At 43.2% G+C, this 27,588-nt stretch overlaps 1 protein-coding gene across 14 annotated transcripts in view; it reads left to right on the top strand.

The window, feature by feature from the left end:
* ADGRB3 (adhesion G protein-coupled receptor B3) overlaps window positions 1-27,588 on the top strand; it is a 1,499,072-nt gene that overhangs the window by 881,680 nt on the left and 589,804 nt on the right. For all 14 annotated transcript variants that reach the window (XM_069235737.1, XM_069235727.1, XM_069235726.1 and 11 more), the window contains one exon: window positions 2,534-2,609. In XM_069235737.1, coding sequence (XP_069091838.1) covers window positions 2,534-2,609 — 76 coding nt within the window. The remainder of the gene's footprint in view (window positions 1-2,533; window positions 2,610-27,588) is intronic.

Genomic DNA, 27,588 nt, shown 5'->3' with positions numbered 1-27,588 from the left:
TAGCGCTGCTAGCGTGAAAATGTACCTGGTTTGCGTCAAAAATAACCCCGCACGGGCGGTGTGCGTCGAAAGTAACCCTGCACGGCTGTGTGCGTCGAAAACAACTCGGCACGGCGGTGCGCGTTGAAAAAGCCAGCCACACGACGATCCGAAAGTCCCGCGGCGCAGGGTGCGATCTCTCAGCCTCCGTCAGCGATGCTGCGCGTCGTTTCTCCTGCTCCGGGCGTCGGTTTTTCGGTCGCGTTTCCTGCGGCGTCGTTTCTCAGCTGCGGAACCGGCGTCGCGTCGTTTTCTCAGCCGCGATCGGTTTCGCGTCGATCTTTTCTCCGCACGGTGCTCGGTGCGTGTATTTTTGTCCTTAGGCTGCCAGCCTCTCCTTTCAGGGTCCCAGGAACTGGAAGGGCACCACAGAGCAGAGTAGGGGTCTCTCCAGAGACTCCAGGTGCTGGCAGGAAGAAGTCTTTGCTATCCCTGAGACTTCAATAACAGGAGGCAAGCTCTACATCAAGCCCTTGGAGATTTCTTCTGCAAGATGGAAGGCACACAAAGTCCAGTCTTTGCCCTCTTACTCTGGCAGAAGCAGCACTGCAGGAAAGCTCCACAAAGCACAGTCACAGGCAGGGCAGCACTTGTTCCTCAGCGATCAGCTCTTCTCCAGGCAGAGGTTCCCCTTGATTCCAGAAGTGTTTCTAAAGTTTGTACGTTTGGGTGCCCTTCTTATACCCATTTTAGTCTTTGAAGTCACCTTTCTTCAAAGGGGACTCACACCTTCTTGTGACATCCTGCCTTGCCCAGGCAAGGCCTCAGACACACACCAGGGGGCTGGAGACAGCATTGTCAGAGGCAGGCACAGTCCTTTCAGATGAGAGTGACCACTCCACCCCTCCCTCCTAGCAGAGATGGCTAATCAGGAATGCAGATCACACCCCAGCTCCCTTTGTGTCACTGTCTGGTGTGAGGTGAAAAACAACCCAACTGTCAAACTGACCCAGACAGGGAATCCACAAACAAGGCAGAGTCACAGAATGGTTTAAGCAAGAAAATGCTCACTTTCTAAAAGTGGCATTTCCAAACTCACAATCTTAAAATCAACTTTACTAAAAGATGTATTTTTAAATTGTGAGTTCAGGGATCCCAAACTCCACATGTCCATCTACTCTCTAGGGGAATCTACACTTTAATCATATTTAAAGGTAGCCCCCATATTATCCTATGAGAGAGAGACAGACCTTGCAACAGTGAAAACGAAATTGGCAGTATTTCACTGTCAGGACATATAAACCACATTACTATATGTCCTACCTTATCCATACACTGCACCCTGCCCTTGGGGCTACCTAGGGCCTACCTTAGGGGTGCCTTACATGTAAGAAAAGGGAAGGTTTAGGCCTGGCAAGTGGGTACACTTGCCAAGTCGAATTTACAGTGTAAAAATACACATACAGACACTGCAGTGGTAGGTCTGAGACATGATTACAGAACTACTTATGTGGGTGGCACAACCAGTGCTGCAGGCCCACTAGTAGTATTTGATTTACAGGCCCTGGCACCTCTAGTGCACATTACTAGGGACTTACTAGTAATTCAAATATGCCAATCATGGATGAACCACTTACATATAATTTAAACAGGAGCACTTGCACTTTAGCACTGGTTAGCAGTGGTAAAGTGCCCAGAGTAACAAAAACAGCAAAATCAGAGTCCAGCACACATCAACAACCTGGGGAACAGAGGCAAAAAGTTAAGGGAGACCACGCCAAGGATGAAAAGTCTAACAGCTAGGAAAAGTGGCTATTTTACTAGAACGGGTGTTTGTTCCCTTACTTACCTGCAGTCACTTTCGACCAAGTATCTATAGGAGTATGAAACACACTTGCCCATTAGGGTAAGTGCTTTACCAGGCAGAAGGGCTACCTAACACCCTGAGTAGGCACAGATACAGGGTAGGAAAAATGATGTAGACGGAAAATAGATATAGCAGACTTTAAAAAAAGAGACATACCTATAGGCCTTTTATTTATTTTATTTCTGCGTCTTCCTCACGGAGCCCATACCATTAATAATTAAATGCATCTGATAAATGTATTTTGTGTAATGGTCACGTGGTATATATACATTTTATACATAATCGTGTATTCTGTATTTCCATAATTCCGAAATATACCCTGTAATACGGGGTCCAAATGTTATTCCCACTCGATTTTCAATAACTTGCAAATGCCCATTGTTTGGTGCAAGGATACAGTAGAGACCACCTCCACTCCCACTCCTGCCCGTCATCTCCTCACAAAATAACAAGCAAATGATAAGAATCCTTTGGAAGGGAACTATGTTGTTGAAAAGAAAATTATAAAAGGTGTCTGTGTTGCCATAGTTCTTGACGATAGCATGCGCTCATTTTTAATACCTACATACAAATTGCAGGCACATGATTTCCACCATTGATTACATTTTTCATCTTACATTCATATGTTTTTGGGTAATTGTTGACAGCGGATATGCTCATGATTCTGTATTTCCCTTTTCCGCCTAGAACTAGATGAATCTGTCGTGTATGTCCTTGGAGCAGTGATCTACAAAAGTTTAGGAATGCTTCTGCCCACTTTAAGGTAAGGTGTCGTATTACATTTCCTGTTCTTTGCTTAATACATTTCCTAGAATTAGTATCGATGTCCTTCAATCGATTTGATATCATTCTATCTTCCCACCACATACGTTGGCTTCATTCAGAAGCAGGACACAACACAATGTACGCTTTCACCATTCACCATTTAAAACAGACTTCTAGAGACAATTTTGTTTTGTAGTATTCTTTAGAATTATATATTCATTTACTTATGTACTGATTAAATGTTATTTAATTTTCTGTCACCCCTTCCACCTAAAACATCGAGGAAGAGGCTCTATAATTGTTTACGGACTTATTTTCTTCTAGGGCCCAGAAAACGAGCGTAGGTGCTAATTAGCTCGCCTGATGAATAATTATACCACGGGGTACGTTATTGAGTGCGGTTAATAGTACCTATTACGAGAGTTTCTGGGGAATAACATGCAGCAACAAAACCAGTATCATACAATAAATGCGTTAATTTACAGCAGGTTGGACCTGCCGAAATTTAAAGAGTCGACATTTTTGGATACATAATACTTTTAACTTGTACTACCACTCCGACCACATCACAAACAGGCCCTAAGTGCAATATACATTATGTTTCATTGTCCGATAAGCACAAAAGCCGTTCTTAACTCTTCAAATAATGTCTTGATAAACAATTAATTTAAATCTATATATATATATATATGTACGTATTTGATTAAGACATTATTGAACTTTTATGTGTGTAAGTTATCTGTGCCATATAAACAGAAGTCTCATAAAACCTGTAAACATGCACTAATAAACACCACACATTGAAGACTTCTACTGCAGCTGGAAAACATTCCATGTTCTTCTAAGCCTTGGTACAGAGTGTCACACTATGGATGGCGAAGCAGGTGACTATTATAAAAGCTGAATATGGTTTTAAGTTTGGTTGAATGTTCCAGCAAAAGCATTGTCGGAATCACTGTATCGGCTTATATCTTTCCCGTGTGCCACTTATTAAGGTGGAGAGATTCCACAGAATGCCCTTCAGATTTTGTTCAGGGACCCTTAACAACAAAGCAACACCAGGGGCATATTATTGCATTGACTATCGTTACTGTGAGGTGTCGAAGAAAAACGACATACAAAATCTATAAATCCCATGTGCCAGTAGGAATAGAACATAGAGGAGTCTGTCATCCACGGGCTCTCCTGATCAGCTTGATCTTCTAGATGATAAGATGAACCATCAATTACAATATTGGTGACATGTAAAAACAACATGTCACCCAGCCGCCACCTCACACGTCAGTCAGAACAAACGGAAGCATGCAACAAACAGTGAAGCTGAGAAGAAGAAACTAGATACTAACTCATCAGAGACATAGCAAAGAATCCCCAAAGACAGAACATGAAACCAGATTTCATAATGCTAAGGAAAATAAACAGCAAGAAAGCTGAAGAGTAATGGTGCACCTAAACAGAAAAATCATTTTTAATGTAAATTCAGGCATCCTATTTGTAGTATCACTACGAAAGTATTCCAGGACGTTCCAGATTGCCAAAAATGTCCTCCAAAAATGTTATAGGTGCTAATGGGACAGGCATCATGTGGACAAGAAACAATAATTTTGCCTGGGATCGGAAAAACTATGCCACCAGAGTTGTGGGTGACATTGTTTTGCATGCCTAATTCACAATTCTCTAGAGGATTCAGAAATCTTTTCCTCCTGTATTTTTCAAATAGATTTGTGACTTTTATGAACTTCATAAAAACCCTGGAAGTGACAGTCTTGGTTTTGCAGAAGCAATCCTCCTCCTTCACACTTAGATAGGCACGTGCTACACTAGAGGAACATACTGGCAAAATGGCATGTATTTCCTAATTGAAAACATCTTCTGTAGTGAACCTTAAAAGCCAGGGTCTTCCTATTTTCACCCTGGATATACAATTCTTTGAAACATTTTTGAGTATAACTGAGTGGTTCCAGAGGCGCCATGCAAATTTAATGAATAGCCACACAAATGCGGGATCATGAGTCGTCATCGCATTTTGCATGGGCAGACTATACAGTCAACTTCTTTTCCCATCACTAAACTTAAAGCTACATCAGCAGACCATTAATCATTCTGGTACAAGTGCCAATCATGATCCTATTACCAGGGTAAGTGAGATTAGAATCACAATTGTTTTTGTGCCAGACATGTTAGACTCGTTTGTTAAAAAATAAGGATGGAAATCGTTCCCTGTGTCTTTCTGAAAATGTACACAGGAGAGGTTTATTTTATTGCAGTTTTAAACATCAGCTTTACATATAATGGTGTAAAATTAGACTCTATGGGTTAAACGAGAGTCATCTGAACGTCCTGCAGTGTAATATGTATGAAATGCAAAATATTCGAACTAGTGTATCTTTTATAGAACAGGTCCTAAATGAGGATCTGTATTTATGAGTATCTTGGCTTCTACACCCTGAGACAGGGGCATACCATTGAGGGCTCTTGAGATTAATTCAGAGGTGAGATTTTCTGGTGAGCTTTGGAAAATGGCATCAAAGAGGATGCTCTCGTTGTTAGGTATGAAGTTTGTTTTTCACAAGCAAGTTCCTTATTTTCACCCTTCATGAAGTTTAGAAAGTGTTTCCCGTTACTCGCACCTTCCTCAGTGCAAGTTTATCTGCTCATTGCAGCCAGAAAGCTTAAAAATGTGTGCAGAATTTTCTCTGGAAGCTATTCTCTGCAGATTGGCAAACAATTGCAAAGTGTTATCTGTAAATTTGCTGCTTGTAGTGCTTTTCTAGTTTGTCTGGCACAGTCGGACAACACTTGGGGCATATTTAAGAGCCCCTACCGCCTTTTTAAAGCCACATTAGGATACTTGTTTTTTACAATAATGTGACTTTAGAAGGACAAAAACGTTGCACCATATTTACAAAGTGGCTCAATGCATGCGTCGTGCCACTTTGTAACCCTATGTGCTACATTATGCTTGCGCCAGGCATAATGTATGCAAAGGGGCGTTCGCCCATTAGGAGGGGCCAATAAAAATGGCGCAAAGCAGGCATTAAAAGGAAACTTCCATTGGTTACAAGGGGCCTCTGGGTACTTTGCTTTCTGACGCTAGTCCCCTAACTATGGCCATGGTGCACCGTATTTTAAATGCAACGCATACATGGTGGTGTTAAGGGGTGCTAAGGGGTGCAAGAAAAGTGGCGCTGCACTCTGTGCAGCGCCACGTTTCTTAAATATTCCCCTTACTGTATTTCTACCCTTAACAGAACCATTTCCTTGCTGTTAAATGAGGCGAGGCATGACAGAAGTTATTTTGCAATGGACAACATTTTCAGACAAATGTGATATGTTTTTTCATAGACCATTGTACAGATTTCAAAAACATACTACCCCTTCATAGAGAGTTCACTTCATAAAGGCTTGGATTTGAGAGCTGGATATTTGCTCCCACAGGACTCCTACTTTTGGAATATTTTTGTAACTTTCATGTCATTCTTCAAGAATCCCAGAACTCCTTAAAATCTAAAATAATCATACATTTTCAAGGGCACTTGTGTACCTTAAATTTACACAGAGGAGAAATTAGATATGCATAAATTTAACGCAAATGAGCATAGGAGATTACAAAACACTACAATAATATTTTGGGAGTGAAAATGTGTCTGTTTCAATGAATCAATCAATAAGTATTATATGTGTTTCAGCTAAAAGTTATACAAAATAAACGAATCCCTATAAAATCATTCCAACGATTGAATAATTGATTACTAAAATAGAATCATCAACCAATTTTAAACAAAAAAACTAAGCAACTTCTTATCTTGTTAAATTCCAAGCCGACTGAAGCTGCATAGAGACATATGCTCTCTGTGTTGCTTATTAAGCATAAAGTCATGGCCTTGCAATATGATCAAATATAATTCCAAAACTTGGAATTAAGGAGTTGCTTCTTATTTAGACAGAATTTTAGTGCAAAGCAGCATGACATTGTCTCTCGGCCACCTAATTCGCAGTTACAGTGTTCTGGACAGTCCTTGTTGATGGACTATTTTTTAAATATGATAAAACAGGTTTCTTTATATTATAGACCAGGTTCAGTTCCTAATATGAATTAATGTAGACTTCTCTTTAGCTCTTGTTCTAGCTGGTTTTACGTAGGAGTCATGAATACCCGAGGGGTTGATTTCCAAGTAAGATGGCTTTAGACCAGTAGTTTTATAGCCTACTACTAATATATTTTCCCAATATCACCTTTTGATTATTAAGATTCTACTTGTTTTGATTAGACTCCGGCTATTCCAGTATTTCGCGCAGCCAATGCCCTTGAACCTTTGTTTATTGCATCTTTGTTCGCCTGAACATCAAGAAGCAATTTTAGATAGTTTTGCAGCGTGACGTTTGTTCATACTAGTCTGGCCTAATAGAGTACACATAGGTCGTAGGAAGGGGTTTTGAACGTGTTGCCTGATTGTAGCCGCACAGTTCAGTTCAGCTCTATACATAGTTGCAGACATGGCTTTAATTCGTAAACTTGCAGAATATGCTTTAGTGACTTTCCAACAAAGCTATTCATACAGCACAGGACGGCTCCTATGATCTAACTCAGGCCAGTCACCTTTCCCTGTTTGCTTCCCTATTTTACAGTTTGTGATCGAATCGGATGCCCACGAAATAAAAAGCTTAGACACGCTCTAGCATATTTCTTGTGACATGAAATGCTCTGTCAGAGTAACTTTCGACTTCATGCGATACATTTTGTTTGGTTGAAATTGATAGTAGGATTTGTCAAGTCACAAAACTCTTCAAAACCTTTGCTTAGCTTCAAGCCAGCCCCAAAAAAGAAGATTTCTAAGAAAGAGTCAAAGTCCATAAAAAGAAGGGTTGCTGTTGAATAGATGTCTCGTTTTGTAATCCGAAGACCTTTGATATGTTTTGTAACTGTTTGAAGCTACAAGTTACAAAAATGTGTGAATCCTACAATATTTAACCTGTCCTGGTGGTAACACTCACCATTGAAACAAATGAGGCTACATGGCTTCAAAACTGGCATAATCGAGTGTATGGGCTAATTAAATACCAGTATGAGTGCATTGTCAAATTCTTGGGCAAGAAGCTGATGCGTCAAGGGCTTTCACTGCTATATTTACTTTCACTTTGATGAGGTAAATACACGGACCTGACCCTTGTCGCATTTTTTAGTGAGCCTCAGACATTTAGTAATCATTTCGTGACTTCCATGTCAGTGGTACCCCTTACAGACCTTTAAGAGGGGAGCAACTATTTCCAGCTAACCTGTGGTGTCCCTGTTACAATATGCTGATACGTCACATTACTTGCTAAAGGGATCTTAGACATTTTAATGGCTCAATTCCAAGGGCCACCAGAGATCCAGTAGCCCACATTCATTGCATATGTTACCTCGCAAGAGGAATATAACAAAAAAACATATTCATCTCAATAGGTAAGAGGTGTTTTACTCCATTCCAACTACCAACACATTTCTTGTGCTGTTTTGACTGCACAGGTTGAAACTAAAATGCAATCAAGGATATTTGAAGGACCATGATCTAGCCTCATACTCGACCCCTATGTCATTTGGTCATGCTCCTTGTCCCCATCAACGGTATCTGTGTATTTGAGAGAGGCTGTCATAAGTTATATTTTAATAAATCAGATGTGCATAGATACAAGTGTTCCTGTGCATGTACAATGCTTTTCATTTATTAAAAAATAGTAAATGACTTGGCACAAAGACTTTAAATCTCAATCTCCTCATCATCCCTGACTCCTTTTACTATGTTAACTCTCATTTCTGCCAAGCACACACATCCAGATTATCCTCTAAATGAACTCCATAGAGAGAATAAACATTAATGTACCGAACATGAACGGTCAGGTCAAACAATCGAAAAAGTGTGTCTCAGGCCCAGCTCATCCCTATCTAAACTATCTAAACCAGATGAATAGGCTTTCAGATTTTAGTAGGTCATCTACTTTATGCAGCGGCCTAATTTGTATATTGACCTTCTGTCTTAATTGCACAAATGCTGTCTCTGAAATAAAGCTAGTAACCTATTAATTTTCTCCTTAAATGCACCCAGGCTGATTCGTATGGGCACAGAACCCGCTTGTTCAAACATTGGGCAGAGTAGTTATTCATGAAATGGATTAAAATTAGACCTATAAACCGCTTGTTATTTCATTTCTTTCAACTTAAAAACGATGCAGTCTGACTTCAGCCCTCTATATAGTGTAGAATCATCCTCATCCAAGGGGTGCAGGACCAGTGTGAAATGCACAATATTCCATATTCGATCAGCATTTCGATCAGCATTAGTTTGAAATTGAATCAGGATATTAATTAATTTATATATATATATATATATATATATATATATATATATATATATATATATATATGTATATATATATATATATATATATATATATATATATATATATATATGTGTGTGTATATATATATATGTATATATATATGTGTGTGTGTATATATATATGTATATATATACATATATATACATTTATGTGTGTGTTTTATTGGACGAGGGGCCGTAAATCCCCACTCAGGCAACAAGCACAAGCCTTGTCAGAGTGAACCACAAAAGTGTCTAAATTAACCTGCGCTTACTCCCTCTGTTAACTTTCAATAAAAGCGGTCAGGCTTAATTTAGAGGCAATATGTAAAGTACTTATGCAGTACACAAACAGAAATAAAGTGAAACCACAAGCAAATATATCTCAAACCAATTTAGAAAAATAGGGCAAATGTTAATAAATGGTACTAGAATGACAAAAATCAATAGAGACAGAAATATTTGATTCAATTTTTTTAAGTGAAAATAGTGCCTTCAAGCACAAACCACCACTCGCAGTCATCTGGTTGTGCTAGACTGCGGAGAAGTCACACATTCAGGATGACTGTGTTGAAGCATGGCCTGGATACAGGGGCCTGGTTAGTCCTGCAGAGCAGTTACCTTCTCAAGTCCGGCGCAAAGAGTCCTGTTCATGTTGGAGGAGGCCGCATGTAGGAGGCTGTGTGTCACAGATGGATGTCACCATAGCACGAAGACCAAGTTAGGCGTTGTGAGTGGTCATTGCTGTAGTGTGAAGAGACAGTTGGGTGTATCAGACAGTCATCAGTCAGAAAAATTGTCACTTAAAACATAGCATTTTAAATTAATCAAACCACCGAAGTTCACCATTTGTTGTTATCTCAAGTAACTATAGCTTGTGCTCTAAAGTAACTATAACTCATGCTCCCACTATGAACATTGTTGTCATCAATGATGTTATTTCAGATGTTGCAGTGATGTTATCAATGATGTAATAGAACATGTGATGGGCTATGTAATATGTGAGATAATTAGAAGTACGTGGGGAGGGCACGAGTTATAGTAACTTTAAAGCACAAGTTATAATTACTTGAGATAATTATAAAATGTGAACTTTAGTGGTGTGTTCATTTAAAATGTTACGTTTTAACTAAAACTGCTGTCTAATTATAATGTCCCTTTGATACCTTTTCACTTAATTTTGGAGTTTTTTCTAATGTAAAGTAACATATTTGTAAAATTCATAACTGCAAAACCACTTTAGACTTTGGTTTTTAGGGAAATTGCATGTTTTTAATCATAAAGTAAGATGCCCATCACTGTGTAAGACATAGAGTTAGGCACACACAAGCCCCCACTGGCACCCAACCCCTCACTGTCTTTGCCCATGTGTGATGTTTGGTGCAGTTCCTGGTCACAGGCCAGGCCCTGCAAGCAAGCCCCGTTGGGTACCCAGTCTGCTGCAGTACATTACCTTGACCCATGCATGGGTTTTGGTGTGGGGTCTGGACCCATCCTCCTGAATTATCAGTTGGCTATGTGATGTGTTAAAGTGTGTCATTCAAAGAAAGGCAGATCTACTGACTTTGTCAACTGGTCAAAACACTAAATATAAAAAGTGAGCCTACTGGCTCAATAAAGGAGTCAGCATGTTAGCATATTATATAGCATAAATATTCTCTTTCTCAAAAAGTCACCAATCATTATAATCAAAAATGCAATGTTTAACAATATGATTGTCTTCACTTATTTCCCCATTATCATATTCCTGGTCCCAGGGGATGGGATCCTCAAGGCCTCATGTGGGCTTGGCAAGATGGGGTGCATGCCCCCCCTCCCCTTAATAAATCTATTTGTCCCTGGGGGTGGGTCGCTAGGCCCTCTACGAGGTATGAGGGGGCCGCATGAACCTACCATAATTTATCTATTGGTCTCTGGGGATGGGGTCCCCAGGGCCAGGAAGGGGAACTGTGCACCCAATTCCCATTATAAAATAAAGCAGCATCATGGGATGAGATCTGTGAGACCTAATGAAGGCTCTGGGAAGGGGTTTGCACCCTCCCCTAAAAAAAACACCCACTCCCTGGCCTACGTCAGGAGTAATATTTAAAGAAAACTTTGCAGCCACCATTTTGTTTCTTTTATTGTACTCCTGATGGTGAACTTTGGGATTGCTGCAAAGGAAACCTTTTTTTAATTTGTAGCCCTGGGATGGTCCCTTTGAAATCCCCCTCCAAGGGTTTGGGGGCACAATAGCCCCCACCCTGCCCCCGCTTATTTAATTTTTTTACAAAAACATTCAGGACTGGGGACCAAGTCCCCAGGTCTTGTAATGTTCACAGCAACATTTCTTGTCATTTTGTGACCAGCCACTCAGAGCACCAGCACCCTCAAGAGCCCTCACTCCTGCGGAAAGGAAAAATGCACTGCTAATTAAACCACATATTACAACACTCATAACATCTTATATGAGTTCATTGAAAATGTCTCAGGAACATTTACTATGAAATTATTGATAAGAAAACTGCATGGCGGGGTGTGAGTTATAGTTACCTTGCAATAACTGTAACTGCTAAATTTCTATGTTTTGTGCATGTAAACATTCAGGACAGGGGACAAAGGCCCCAGGTCTTGTAATGTCCACTGCAACATTTCTTCTCATGTTGTGACCAGCCACTCAGAGCACCAGCTCCCTCAGGAGCCCTCACTCCTACGGAAGCAAGGTGGATAAAAGGAAAAATGCACTGCTAATTAAACCACATATTACAACACTCACAACATCTTATATGACTTCATTGATAATGTCTCAGGAACATTTGCTATTAAATTATTGATGAGAAAACTGCATGGTGGGGGTGTGAGTTATAGTTACCTTGCAATACCTGTAACTGCTAAATTTCCATGTTGTGTTCATGTAAAATGTGAACCCAACTATAACATCCCTGTAACCTTTTGTTTGGACCCAACCGTCCAGATATACAATAATTTTTCAACATTAATTTCTCTAAAACTACTGAGCGATTTATACAAAATCCCAAAAAGCACAGTCTGTGAACCAAGATCTAGCTTCCTTCAACATTTGCTGTAGCCCATCTTTAAAAAGGCTATGGAAAATGTATGGCCATTTTTCATTTTGGGGCCCTCCTATTTTCCCGGCCTCCACTGGATGGATCACCCTGAAACTTTCTGGGAAGGAGCTGAGGTGGATGAACCTTTTTGGAAGGTTTTGTGAAATTGGGCCAAAGCAGATCTAACTTTACCTGCCTAGTGGTGATGGCCATATATCATGGGGTCCTGCAATATGTATATAAATACCAGTAATAAAGAAATTACATAGCTGCTCAATTGTAAAAAATTATTGCATTGCAGTTGACTTGAGATATTATAATACAAGAACTAGCGGCCAAGGTGAAAGGCAGGGCACAAAGCATATTTAAAGTGGTTGTTAAAACAACGAAAGCCAAACAAGGGCTTTCCTTGTGCTCTGCTTTCATAGATGAACAGTGATGAGCTAAAAGACGATGTTTATGGTATCATGCTTATTTTTTGCATGCCTTTGGTAATTATGGAAACTATAGCATTTTTCCACACATTCCAGGGTACAGTTGTTTTTACTTGTGTTAAACGGATTCTTGTATCTTTTGGCAACAAGTTTTCACCCACCTTTTTATGTGTGTTTAATTTTGCAGTAGACATTCAACTTTTACTCTATATTATATACAAGAGCATGACAGATACACCAAAGATGTAGGTGGTTTGTGTGGAAAGATAAAGGTGTAGCCATGTATTATAAGGGATAAAGTAACCTCTTCCATACATGATAAGAATATTGCAAGCCACATTGGAGTTATGTGACCTTATAAAGGAATTCAGCCTTCAACCTTGTTCCTCTTTATGGTTACAGATCTCCTTGGTGACAATATCCTTACAATGTAAGACATTTATACTTTAACATACACACACACACACACACACACACAATATAGATTGACAAAAACTCATTACTTTTGAAACACAATTTGTCCCGACTAATACCTCTCTTGTAGCAATAAGTACCAACCTTGGCAGGAACATGGTGGGATGGAGTTCAAATCTTGTCAGCACATGCCTAATGAAGGGTGGAACAGGAAACACCTTAAGCAACCCTCTGCCCTTGGTCTGTGTGAAGAGAGAGAACAATTACCCCCTCCACATTTTAGAAATACAGAGTACGATCAAAAGCAGCCTTTGACAAAGCAGGCATGGAGCAAATTCACCCACGCATTAGGGTAATTCAGGTGGGTGAGAAGAAGGCACACTTGGGTAGCTGTCAGTTGGCCTGAATATCTACATTTAACATGTTTTATCACTGACAGAATAGCCTATGCCTTTGGTCAAAGCAGGGATAGGACAGAGAGTCTGTGTTCCAAAGCCATTTTGCATCTATAAAAGCAGGAAGGCATACCATGCCATCTGTTTAGGCATATTTATAAGAGTGAGATAACACTGAGGCAGCAGTTTCCCAAAGGGTGAATGATAGAAAAAATGGCAACTGTGGAGAAATGCCCTAGTGCTGAATATGCAACTGTGAATGCAACACTGTGGCAGATATAAGCACCAGCAGTCCTCTTTGGATCATTAATGTTGTGGGCCATGATGAAAAGAGCCAGTTTACAGTTACCCTTGGAAATCAAGGCAGTTGTTAGCTCTCTCTGGCCTTCTTTAAACTCCTATTTAGAGAAGTCAAAGTGCCCTGGCAAACAAAGACCACACCAGCACTGGTTGAGGCTGGCCCCACATCCACTGGCAAACCTGCTATGTTGAATATACAATTCACCACAAACTTGCCATCATGCAATGAAATTCCTACAGGCACAAACACACCCCTCACAATAAGAGTAGAGAGTGTTAGTGATACTCACCATGCTTGCATGAGAAATATGGAGCTCATATCATCACACCACACTCTGGAAAACAGAACACATTTTATAGTGTGTCTGCCAGCCACAAAATTCCAATATTGAACAATTAATTCATGCAGGGCAAGTGTTCCTTTTTCTATTAAAGGTTATGCAACTGAGTATGCCAAATAAACAACCAATCTAAATCCACCACGCAATAGAAATATAAAGAAGGTACACTGGAGAAAAGAACAAACACTAAGGGCCTTTTTACAACTTTGGCGGAGGGGGTTAATCCATCCCAAATGTGATAGATATCCCGCTCGCTGTATTACCAGTTCCATAGGATATAATGGACTCGTAATACGGCGGGCGGGATTTCCGTCACATTTGGGACGGATTATCCCCCTCTGCCAAAGTTGTAATCGGGCCCTAAATTGGCAAAAAACTGCAAGCATGGATGCCAGCCAGCCACAGGGCCATATATTTCCTCTAACCGAACCACCCGCCATCCTGATGTGAAGTCAAAACACACAAAAATGTCACACATATTCATGATTGACATACAGGACAGTGGCACAGCATTAATCAGGCTACTATCTATTTGTTTGATCAACAGCCAAATGTCCACAAGATAGCCTGCAGAAAGGGTAGGTCTGAATGAAGAAATGCCTTTTCCTGAAAGCTGGAATGTTCTACTTTGCTAATGAGGTACAGCAAGTGTAAACTCACACTCTAGTTTTAAGTTAAAAAAAATGTGGAGACAAAAATATCAAAGCGTTGACCTCACAACTCGGAAAATACCATTAATACCCTCTAAGGAACCATCCTAGTCAACCATTTCTAAAAGTAGCCATGAAAAAGGCCTTCAGCCTATGCAGGGTCAACCATGGAACAAATAATTTTCTAAGTATGGACTGAGCTGCAAACTTCAACAGTATTAAAGCTAATATTCTTTATTGCCTAGCTTGACCTCTTCACAGTTACCATTTTTGATTTATTTATTAACATTTGTAATGCACTTGAAATGTCAGGTGCCTAGCTTCTAGGTGTAGCACAAAATATACAAAAAATAGTTTCTTATGGTAGTAAGATAAACATTGACAATAGTAAACAATACCAGTATTGGTGTAGCAATTGGTTTAAAGGACAGAAGAGCATTGATACAAAGGAGGTAACCCTTGCAAGTTAAACATTGCAACTAGTAATCAATACAAGTAACATTGTGGTAATCTGTTTAAAGAAGGGGAGAGCAAGGAAGGACTAGAGCATGGGAACATCTTGTGGATTGCTTGTTGGCCCCAAATGATGACTCAGACACGTCAAATAGTTCCATGATTTCTCAGGAGGATCTTGAGGTAGGTGATAACTGACCCTACATGGATCGTCTTGTGTGGGATTTGGAACAGCTGTGGTGAACTTTGAAGATGTTGGCCCCTGTGGCACACTACAAATGACAGTTTGGGAAGATGTAATTGTTGGATGGAGGAGTTAGTTGTTGTTGTTTTCTAGTTAAAAGTTGGGGTGGGCGGAGTTTGCAGAGTCCTAATCCATGGAATTCCACTGAGTTATCTCAAAACTCTGTGAAATTCTGCACAGTTCCACGTGTGGCAGAATGCCACAGGTCCTAAGCTGCACACGTTCAGACTCACATCATTTTGAGGGGGTTCCTTATGTGGTCATTTAGTTAGTAAGAGTATAGTTAAATTTAAACGTTTTCATTGCTATTAGGGTCTTTATTTGACCAAGGTCTGCAGAATGTGAAAGATTCATTACTACAGCCACCTGACTGCTCAGAAATGAGGAAGCAGCTTGAAACAACATATTTTTCTCCTGATGTTAAAACCAGCTTTAGAGTCACTCTCAGGGGAAACTGGTTTGTATTGAATGAGGACATAGCATTGTTCAACAAAAAAGGCAAACAAGGCAGATATATACTACATGAAGAATTCCTATGCTGGATTACAATTCATCATAAATACTCCAAAGAAGGGAGACTACTGAATCGCAAAACCTGTGCTGGCACTTCGCCAAACAACCCGTACACATATCTAAATAAAACAAACAGACATATCAGTTGACTGAAAGTAAAGTTCAGTGATGACACTGGTGTCATTGAACAGCTGAGAAATAATCCCATCTACTTGTGTGTGACACAAATAACCAGTACAGCCATTTTTTGGTTAGCAGCAACTTGCATTTTGGTTTCGCTCTTCACATTGTATCACTGGTTTAATAACTCAGCATGCAGAAATTATGCTGGTAGAGAGCCCCTCCTATACTTTGTTGCCCTCTGAGGGTGAGGGGACGGGCGAAAGCCGAGTTAATAATTAAAGATATGGCTGCTGATCCGGCAGTTAATTTTGAGTACCAAATGAAGTGTGGTCTACGTTACTAGCTGAGCGGGTAGGGGCCCCCATCACACTATCGAAGAGGGACGGATCCCTGAAGGTGCAGAGAAAAGGAAAAAAACAACAACCGCAGCGTGCACAATTGAACCAGACTCGCTACTCCACACTTGCGAGTCTGGTGGTGGACCCCCCTTCCTCGCTGCCAGACCGCAGGCACGGTGTGAGCCCCTCGTGACGACACCCTGCATCAACGAGCGGCCTACCTGTTCTAGATCGCTCAATCCGACGTTTGGCAGAACAAGGGTTGTGCGTGTGTGCACACTCCCTACACCGAGAGCACTGCGTTGCAGGCGCGGTGCCTGTGGAGGCCGCGTGGTAAAAAGCCCAGGTGTCTCTGTCCGAGGCAGGCTGGCGTAAGGACCGAGGAAGGCACGGAGACCGGGAGCAAGGTAGACTGAAGGGCACAGGACGCCCCAATTTTTTTTTTAAAAAGAGAGAGAAGATGAGCAGCCAAGGACACGAGTATTATGAGTTGAAAGGGCAATCAGCATCAAAGAAGAAACGTAGACTAATAATAAAATAAAATAAAACACACCTATGAAGGACTGAATGCATGGGGCCAAGGCTGGACACCAAGAGGTACGTGCACGGTGCTTACCTGCAATCACAACTTCAACGCCCCAGCACTGGGGACAGGCAGGGGCACAGACAGCAGTGCCTGAACCAGGGCAGGTACCCCAGCACGCAAATACACTACCTGGAAAGAACAAAAAACCAACAACAAGAAGAGCACAAATCAAACATAGGGACTCCATATATAGCATTCACTCGACAAGATGAGTACACCACAGCAGAGCCAAGAGCAGCAGCCTGCACTTGCTCCCCTGAACGTTCACTTGTCTGTAGCGGCACTATCCCCATTCAGCCAGCTCATTGACCCCACCACTGCTGCACTGCGCTGGCATTTCTGGCTCAGCCGTTTAGATAACTACTTCTGCGGCATGAGGAAACTGACGAGGCGGTGCGTAGATCGTTGATGCTACATATGATAGGCGATGAACTTCACAAACTCTTGGACATGCTCCCTAACACAGGAGATGCAGCAGACTACTACGCTGCTGTGGCAGCGCTAAACCGGCACTTTGACCCCCAACTTAACCCTTAATATGAAGGTTTCAAACTTCGCCAGGCCCAGCACACAGATGTCGAATCAGTAGATATGTTCTATGCCAGGCTCCGGAAGCTCGCCAGCACGTCTGTGTGCCTAAACCAACACAAAGAGATTCAAACGTAAATCATCCAGGGGTGCCAGTCCAACATGCCGCGGAAACTGATCATGCGACAGCCCAATATCTCCCTTGATGAGATCCTGATCCTGGTACGCTCCCACATACTCTCTGCCGTCTGTGCGGATGCCATGGCTGCTGTAAGGGGTCAATCCATGGCAGCTGCATCCACGCCTTGCACATTTCCTATGAAGGAGGAACAAGTCGAGGCCATACAGACCAGCCAGACTCTTGCACGTCATCAGAGCAACCTGAGACAAGGCAAGGGTACGTGTGGCAGCTGTGGATATGAACACAAGACGGACGTAGGGGAGTTACCCGGCAAAAGGAAAATCGTGCAACAAGTGCAGCACGGGTAACCATTTTGCCAGGATGTGCCGGATGGGGAAAGGAAGACAGTGGGAGCCCAAAGCGAAAGCGACCACAGTCAGGAACATAATTTCGGGACAGAATGCACCTCACAGACACACAGACACAAACGTGCAGGTGTATGAGGATGACAACGAAGAAGATATCTTTGTCATTTGATTTACAGGGTAGAGGCAACAGAAGAGGCAACCACCTCCCATGAGCACAGTAACAATAAATAATACTCAGGCAACAGTGCTAATTGACACAGGGGCCTCGGTCAATGTCATGGACAATGCCATGTAGCAACTGCTCTCTCCCAAACCAATCCTGACCCCCAGTACAACAAAAATCTACACATATGGAGGTTGTGACCCTCTTCCCTTGAAAGGCACCATAGAGGTTTCCATAGCAAATGAACAAAGCACCACCAATACAAAGTTTTATGTTGTCAAAGGAGACTGAGGCACTTTGTGGGGTGCCATACTGCAGAAGATCTGGAACTAGTTTCCTTTGCACATCAAGTGTATGAGTCACACACCGAATCTCTTCTCAATGAGTTCCCGCAGCTATTCACAGGGCTAAGGAAACTCAAAGGCAAACGCGTCAAACTGCGCATTGACCCTGATGTGACACCAGTGGCTCTGAGACACCGGAGAGTGCCTTTTCATGTCAGGCCGGCAGTTGAAAGAGAACTACAGCTGTTGGAATACCAAAGAGTGATTGAAAAGGTCGATGAGCCCACCCTCTGGGTTTCACCGTTAGTGATTGCCCCCAAGCCCAAGCAGCCAGGGGCCATCCGCCTCTCCGTCGACATGCGTCTCCCCAACCGTGCCATCACGAGAGAGGATCACATAACACCCACCATGGATGACATTATTGCGGACATGAATGGAGCACAGTGGTTCTCACAGCTCGACTTGAACTCTGGATATCACCAGAGCTAGACCCAGACAGTAGAAACATAACCACATTCTCGATCCATGTGGGGCTAAGACGATACAAGAGGTTGAGCTTTGGGGTGTTGTCTCAGCTGAAGTATTTCAAAACGCCATCAGGAAAACACTCCCAGGGTTGGCAGAAGTTATCAACTTGAGCGACGATATCCTGATCTATTCTGAGACGCATGAGGAGCATCACAGCTGCTTGAGAGCCACCCTACAGAGACTTGCCGACGCAGGTCTCACTCTCCACAAGAGAAAGTTAGCATTTTACCAGGTTTACTTCTTTGGGTACATATTCTCCAGGGATGGCCTGCAGGTAGACCCGCTGAAAGCTGACGCCATCCGTCAAGCTCCAACCCTGAGGAATGCAGCCGAAGTCAGGAGCTTCTTGGTGATGGCGACATACTGTGGCTGGTTCATTCCCATGCTGTCCACGATGGCGGAACCACTTTGGCAGCTCACAAAGGCAAGTCATAAGTAGGAATGGAGGCCAGACGCCGACCAACCATTCCACAACGTGAAAGAGGCCCTCCTTGACAAGGTAACCATGGCCTATTTTCATCCTAAAAAGTGGACCGAGGCAGTGGGGGATGCCAGCCACGTAGGTCTGGGAGCTGTCCTAATGCAAGAACAACATCACCAAGAGTGGGCCCCAGCAGGGCTTTGTCTGATGTGGAGACCCGGTACGCCCAGGTAGAGAGGGAGGCATTGGCGATTCGGTGGGCGTGTAAGCACCTCCATGGGCACGAGTTCCAAGTGGTGATGTACCATAAGCCTTTGGTCTCATTGTTCGCGGTGTCCATGCACCAGGCTCCCCCACTGATCGAGCGCTGAGCTGTCCTGCTCCAACCCTACCAGTTCACGGTCACTTACAGGCCTGGTACGAATAACCCAGCAGACTACTTGTCCAGGCAGCCCTCAACGGATACCCTTGATGCGTCCCATGAAGGGGATTGTTAGACCTGACAGCCTTAGGGTGGTCATCCCTAACTTTCTGCCTGTCTCCCTCCTCTTTTGAGATACGTTGTTTGCTGGTTTTTAGACTCTGCACACTTTACTACTGCTAACCAGTGCTAAAGTGCATATGCTCTCTCCCTTTAAACATGGTAACATTGGATCACAACCAATTGGGCTATTTAATTTACTTATAAGTCCCTAGTAGAGTGGACTATATGTGCCCAGGGCCTGTAGATTAAAAGCTACTAGTGGGCCTGCAGCACTGATTGTGCCACCCACTTACATAGCCCCTGAACCTTGTCTCAGGCCTGCCATTGCAAGGGCTGTGTGTGCAGTTTCACTGCCAATTCGACTTGGCATTTAAAAGTACTTGCCAAGCCTAAGTCTCCCCTTTTTTCTACATATAAGTCACCCCTAAGGTGTGCCCTAGGTAACCCATGGGGCAGGATGCTGTATAGGTAAAAGGCAGGACATGCACCTGTGTAGTTTACATGTCCTGGTAGTTTAAAACTCCTAAATTCGTTTTTACACTACTGTGAGGCCTGCTCCCTTCATAGGCTAACATTGGGGTTGCCCTCATACATTGTTTGAGTGGTAGCTGCTGATCTGAAAGGAGTAGGAAGGTTATATTTAGTATGGCCAGAATGGTAATACAAACTCCTGTTGACTGGTGAAGTTGGATTTAATATGACTATTTTAGAAATGCCACTTTTAGAAAGTGAGCATTTCTCTGCACTTAAATCTTTCTGTGCTTTACAAGCCACGCCTGGCGGGGTTTAGTTGACAACTCCTTGTGCATTCACTCAGACACACCCCAAACACAGGATACTCAGCCTCACTTGCATATATCTGCATTTTGAATGGGTCTTCCTGTGCAGGGAGGGTGGAGGGCCTGCTCTCACACAAAGGACTGCCAAACCCCCTATTAGTGCCCTGGCAGACAGGATTGAACTGAAAGGGAACCTGGTGCATTTCTAAGCCACTCTTTGAAGTCTCCCCCACTTCAAAGGCACATTTGGGTATAAAAACACGGCCTCTGCCCTACCAACTCAGACACTTCCTGGAGAATAAACATGAACCAGAACCAGCACCCTGACAAGAAGAACTGCCTGGCTGCCTAAAGGACTCACCTGACTGCTTTCTGAAGAGGACTGCTGCCTTGCTGTTGCCCTGCTGCCTTGCTGTTCTCTTGCTTTGCTGCAGAAGTGCTCTCCAAGGGCTTGGATAGAGCTTGCTGCCTGTTCCCTGAAGTCTCAGGACCAAAAAGACTTCTCTCCTGCAGCTGAAATCCCCGTGCGGTGAAAATCTAATGCACTGCCTGCCAAGAATGACGCACAGCCTGCTCACGGTGAAAAATACTCTGCATGCCGAGTTTGGAATGACGCAGCCCGACTTTGCGAAGGAAGATCGACTCAGCGCCCGTGACGCGACTGGAACTTCGACGCACGGCCCTACTGGATTGACGCAAGCCGACTCAGAACGCCACCGCCCGACTTCCTGAGAGGAATCGATGCAGCGCCTGCAGTGCAGAAGAAAATTCCATGCATCGCCTACCGTAATCGACGCAGCCCCTGTGACTTCGCTCCTCAAGCACAGGACTCCACGCATCATCCCGGGGTGTCTGAAAACACTGCAACCCGAAGAGGATCCATGTCCGTGTGCCAGAAATCGACGCAGCGTCTTCCCCGTGTGGAAAATAACGACACAAGTCCGTGTGTAAAGGTTCGAAACCGACGCACACTCACCGTTTTCCATGCATCTCCTCCTCTGCAGTCCCTTGCTAGGATTTTTCAACGCAAACCAGGTACTTTGTCCTTCAAGAGACACTTGTTGTTTCTAGGAGAACTTAAGACAATTATTTTGCTTTACAGCAATATTTTAACTCTAAAGACACTTGATATCACTTTCAGTGATATCCCTACATTTGCTTATTTCATCTATAACCATTTTGACCTGCATTTATCCAGATAAATATTATATATTTTTCTAAACACTGGGTTGATTATTTTTGTGGTGTTATATTGTGGTATTGTATGATTTAGTGCACAAATACTTTACACATTGCCTTCTAAGTTAAGCTTGACTGCTCAGTGCCAAGCTACCAGCGGGTGGGCACAGGATAATTTGGATTGTGTGTGACTAAAGTGAGGGTCCTTGCTTGGACAGGGGGTAACCTGACTGCCAACCAAAGACCCCATTTCTAACAGGGATGAAGAGGACATCGAAAACTTTGTGAACATGATCATACAGTCAGTCTGCCCTGTGGCCCTAACAGTGACGGACATTGCAGAAGCTGTGAAGGTGGACCCAGTGCTTACCCGCATCAGAGAAGTGCTCAGCAGAAGACAATGGAAACACTTCCTCGGAGGGGTGAGAACATATGACCCCGAAGAAAGAGCCACCTTGCAGAGGGATGTGGAAGGTGAAGGATGAGCTGTTTGTAGGAGGTAATGGTCTTATCCTGTGAGGACAGAGGATAGTCTTGCCATGCTGCCTCTGGAACTGCGTGGTGGAACTCGCCTACCAGGGCCACCAAATAGCCACCAAGACAAAAGCGCAGCTTAGAGCCAAGATATGGTTCCCCGGCATGGACGCAAAGGTGGCTGCTCTAGTTTGAAATTGTCACTCCTGCATCATTACCTCAATTGAACAGCCTGTTTGCCCAGTGGTCACCGAGCCTCCCAGTCAGAAGCCATAGTCCAAACTAAGCATGGACTTTGGACGTTTTCCCAATGTGTGGCTGACGGCTGTCATGATCGATTCATACACCAAGTTTCCTGTGGTGGAGGTGGTACCCTCCACTTCGTTGAAAAATGTGAGACTTGTGTTAGACAAAACCTTTGCAGTTTTCGGGCTCCCAGATGAAATCCGCACAGACAACGATCCGCCCTCTCAGGGCCAAGATTTCAAGAACTATCTGGAGTGGCTTGCAGTATGACAGCGCAAGATCATGCCCTACTGTCCACAGGCCAAAGGGGATGTGGAAAGATTCATGAGGACCTTAAACTGCACTTTGAGAATTCGGTGGAAAGGAGCGAAGATGAAGAACACTGTTTACACCAATTCCTAAGGGCCTACAGACAGACTCCCCCACAGTACCACTAACTATGCTCTGGCTGCGTTGATATTTAAGGTAGCCCCTCAAGATTGCATCCCGGCTGACTCTCAGTGCGAGCCTCCAGAGTTAGATGTGAAAGCCACCCAACAACGCCGGATGCGGACCAACCAGAAGGCGAATGAGAGCAGGAGAACACACCCCTGCGACTTCCAGATGGGTGACCGTGTAGTGGTGAAGAGCCGGGGGGAAGTTTCAGACACCATTCGAGCCGGAGGTGTGGGAGGTAGTAAAGGTACACAGATCCATGGTGACCTCTTGTCGAGGAGAGAAGCGAGTGCCGAGAAATGCGTCACACTACAAGCGGGCCGGGGAGTCAAGGATGATCGAGGAGGAAGAGGAACATGGTGCTGTTGGAAACAGAGAATATGGAGCGGAAGGAGGAATGAACACTCAAGAGGTCTCACCACCGATAGAGGTGGATCAGTCTGGTGAAGGTGAAGGAGGAAGCGCAGGTAGGTCAGAGTGAGAGGTATCATCTTCGACCTAATCCTGCACCCAGCCAGAGACTGAAAGATGTTGCTTGTTGAATAACAATTTAAGATCAAGAGAACTCTGCTGCCTATAAGTAGGTAGAAACACCCTACCTTAAGGACATGGCAGTAAGAAGAACCGTGGGTGAAGTGTCTGCTTCGACTGAGCCACCTGTGTTTGAACCTGCATTACTGTTACGTTTTTGTTGTCTCCTATTTCTTTTGTTCATTTCATTTTTCTATTCTTTATTAAACCCATGGAGGGATGTAGAGAGCCACCCAGGCTCTCCTATATTTTGTTGCCCTCTGAGGGCAAGGGAGCAGGTGAAAGCCTGAGTTAATAAATAAAGATAAGGCTAATGACCTGGCAGTTCGTTTTGAGTACCAAATGCGGTGGTGGTCTACGTTACTAGCTGAGCGGTGGGGGCCCACATCACAATATCCCGTTAAACGCGCAGGGCTGTCTGATGGCTTCACTTGCACCGGGGGTCCATCGCCAGTGAAGCAGGGCCCCCCAGAAGTAACATGTTACAACATTGCCTTGGATTATCGTAACTATCTAGGATATTAAAGAACCATCTACAAAAGGGGATGTTTGTGTTGATCAAATGTGCCTTGCTTTAAAAATGAAATGGGTTGTCACAAGCTCAGCGACTTTCAACGCCGATGATGTCAACACACTAGAGAGAACTTCAGTCTTGGACGTTTGGTAGGGAGAAACAGCAGAGAGACTTACAAATTAATCCTATCCATGGCTAAAGAAATGTACATATACCAGAAGGGGCCTGAGAAAAAAAAAGAACAAACTACATTTAAGTGACTTCACAGATACACCTAACAACTGGCAAACATTGGGACAATTTGTACAAACTGCAGCAAGAGATAAACAGCTTCATCCACTGAGAGTCCGTGTGTGCTGCAGAAAGGTGCTATCAGCCTCTGCCCCATCCAAAAGGACCATAAAGTGTGTGCATGAGCCACGCTTCCTGCACACCCTCGCCCCCCCAGTCACATGTTGCTGTGAGTTCCATTCATCTCGCTCCTTCCAGTCTGATTCTGCTGCTGCTGTGGCTCTGGCTCCCGTCCTGACCCAAAAAACTGAAGAGGGAGCCCCTCACCTGGCTGCCTTTTTCTCTCCTTCCAGGAGCACTTTCCCATTAGGTGAGGCTGCAGTAGGGATAGTGCATGCAGAGGGCTAGGCTACTCTAGCAGGTTCTGCTTCGGCATGGCTTTGTAGCAGCATCCTGTGCCTCTGGCTTCCACCCCGGGATCTCGTGCACCACTCCTGCCACTGCTCCCAGATTGATCAGCACGATACAGACTCCCAGTGTGAGAAGAACGGGAGCGGCGAGGAGTGGACAAAATGAGACCACGGATCGCAGACATCACGGGGTGTCCCATAGCCAGTCTGCAGCTCACCCAACAGCCTGGGTGTGCAATCACTCACAGTCTGCAGCACCCCACCCAAAAGCTGGCGCTATCCCCCACCTACAGCAGTCCCAGCACTAACCTCTATTGAGGATCAGCAGGAGGAAAGACAGCAGCATGTGCCAAGCTCACCACAAGCAGCGCCTACAGTGCTCTTGTGTCACTAACCACATGAGCAGAAAAAGTTATGTGCTCACCCTCTGCTGTGTGTGATGATGGGCATCATAACCGTGTACAGCACGAGTGGCTCTCGGAAGTAAACTGAAGCAAATGCTGCCTGCTGGCTTACATGCCTCACTAGAGTAATCCTTTATGGAGTCTGTGCACAAGCTTGTGGCACCTGGGTGCCTGCGGATGGTGGTAAACTCTGCCACATGGGAGCACGGACATTTTTTTGCCCAACTCCGAGCACCAACCAGAGTGCGAGTGGCAAAATCTCTGCAAACTCCACCAGCAGAGCGGAATTTACTGCACACCATTAGTTAAAAGCTGTGTGGACTAATGATATGTTTGAATATTTTTTTCTCTCAGCATGTACTTGCTTGCTTACCATTTTTAACCTATATATTTTATGCACTTGTTTGCTTCTCATTTTTCACCTATTTATTATATGTACTTGTTCAATTGTAATTTCAAACCTATTTGTTATATGTATTTGCTTGCTTGACATTTTTTAATCTATTTTTTATGTACTGTTGTAGTGCATTATTCATTATTTGTAATGTATACTGGAAGTAATTGCTTTATGTTTTTGACAAAAATTGTGTTTGAATCAACTGTAGGTGCACTATGATAATTTAGCTGGGTCCCTTTTCTTCTCATTTTTCTCGAGCCATAAGTACTAGGAAGCAGTTGCAAGGAGAAAAGTTTAGAAGTATAAAATCGCTCAATATATAAATACCATATCAACTTGTCCTTCTCTGAGACTATTTCGATCATCAGACCCTACTGAACTGAATGTTCTGAGTACATCTCATTACTCTTCATTCTGTCAGTTGCCTTACTATGTTAGAAGCCTGGTCATGGCATCATATTACCTTGTGTCCAAGGTCCTTTAAAGATATTTATGGAATTATATGTGCACGCATAAGCTGTCTGCCATAATCTTTTTCAGCTCTGTTCCCGTAATAATATAACTGTAGAGTTTTTTTTTTTTACATATTAGTCTTTCGATATTCTATTCATGCCTGTTGTCTGATAATATAGGTCAAGTCACTATGATTTGAAACCAAAGTAATGTATCAAAAAGCAGTTGTTCATGGGTAGGGAAGACACAGTTTTACCTTTTCAAATTAAACAGCAGCAATGCAAGCATGGGAGTTCTGCAAATTTGTGCATGGAGTGAACTGTAATGAAAATTCTATTATTTTCTGAAATTGTCACATTGGCCACCAATAAACCATTCTGAATGAGGCTCATAATGGCTCATTTACAAGCCCCTTGTGCTGCTGTTGTGTCATTTATTTTTTTACGCTATGGTGGTGCAAACAGTCCCCCACACAGTACTGCATTTACAAACTGGTGCAATGGGACAATTGTGCTAGTTTGTAAACCCCTGCACCACATTATACTTGCACCTGGTATAGTGTGTGCAAGGGAGGTGTTCCGCTCCTAGGAGGCCCAAAGGAATGGCATTTTGGTATGATTTTTTAATACCTGCTCAACAGCAGGGGATGAAGTGATTCTAGGTTTTTTAAATGAGCTTCCCCTATCTTTGCTGGACTACCGTCAAAATTGTTGATGCTTGTCAAAGCAAAGCACCACAACTGCATAAGAAATTCTGACACAGCTGTGCTAACAAGGGCCATGGTGTGTGGTATTGTAAATACAGTGCTACCATGGTGTCATTAGGGGGGCGCAAAGTGGTGCAAGCAAACTGGTGTATCGTGATCAACATACCAGTTTGTTGTAAATGAGGCCCATAGTGTATTAATAGACTCAAGAAATATGGATGTCAGAGAAGTGTAGATGAAAGTGGTTTGATTGCAACAAATTTAGCACATTCAGTAATTCTGAGATGCTAACTATTTCTGTCCTGCTACCGTGATGATGTGGAAAACCACAATGTCTTTGTACTGTTGGTGTTAGGAAAATCAAATCAGTCCACCGAGAACAAGTGTTCCCAGTGTTCCCCATGTGATGCTGACCATCCAGCTGTGGCAGCTGTTTATGGTTACTCCTCACTGCACGTTGTCAGGACATTTCCATTCTTGGGCTTTAATTTGCATTCAAGTGTTTAAAGCATTACTTTGCATCCATGAAATTAATGATATGGAATGCAGTGGTTAACAAATAAAAAGCACAAGGTTGAAAAAACTGAACAGTGGCAGGGCATAGACTCACTCCTCGCACAAGTTTACTAGAGGTCAATGGAGGAATTTTCACCTGACGGGGGAGGACTGGAGGTTTGCTTTGAAATTACTCATTTGCATTACAGATTGCCTTAGAGTATGGAATTCTGCCTATTAATATTTTTAAATATCACAATGTGCTAGATGGTCTTAACCCCTTGGCTACCAAACATTTTCCCCTCAGAATGCTGAGCCCTTTTTAACTATTTGGGGTAATTTGCAATTGTTCCTCCTGTCAGAACTGGGGTTTCTGGTTGTCAAAGTATGCAGCCTGTACAAGCAGGAACTACCACTTCCAGTCAGGGTAAGCTAGATACACACTTAGAGATGACCTGTGCTCACCCTCAGGTAGCCTGTCTAGAGAGGCAATGTGTAAAGTATTTGTGCAACACACACAAACAGTAATATAATAAGAAAACATCACTTAAAGGACTCCACACAAGTACAGAAAAATAGAGGATATTTGTCTGAGTAAAACAAGACCGGAATGGTAAAAATTTGTAGAA

This window comes from Pleurodeles waltl, chromosome 5 (genome assembly GCF_031143425.1).
Source record: "Pleurodeles waltl isolate 20211129_DDA chromosome 5, aPleWal1.hap1.20221129, whole genome shotgun sequence".
Classification (NCBI taxonomy): Eukaryota; Metazoa; Chordata; class Amphibia; order Caudata; family Salamandridae; genus Pleurodeles; species Pleurodeles waltl.
The sequence above is the reverse complement of the archived record's forward strand: the minus strand, read 5'-3'. Positions and strand labels throughout refer to the sequence as shown.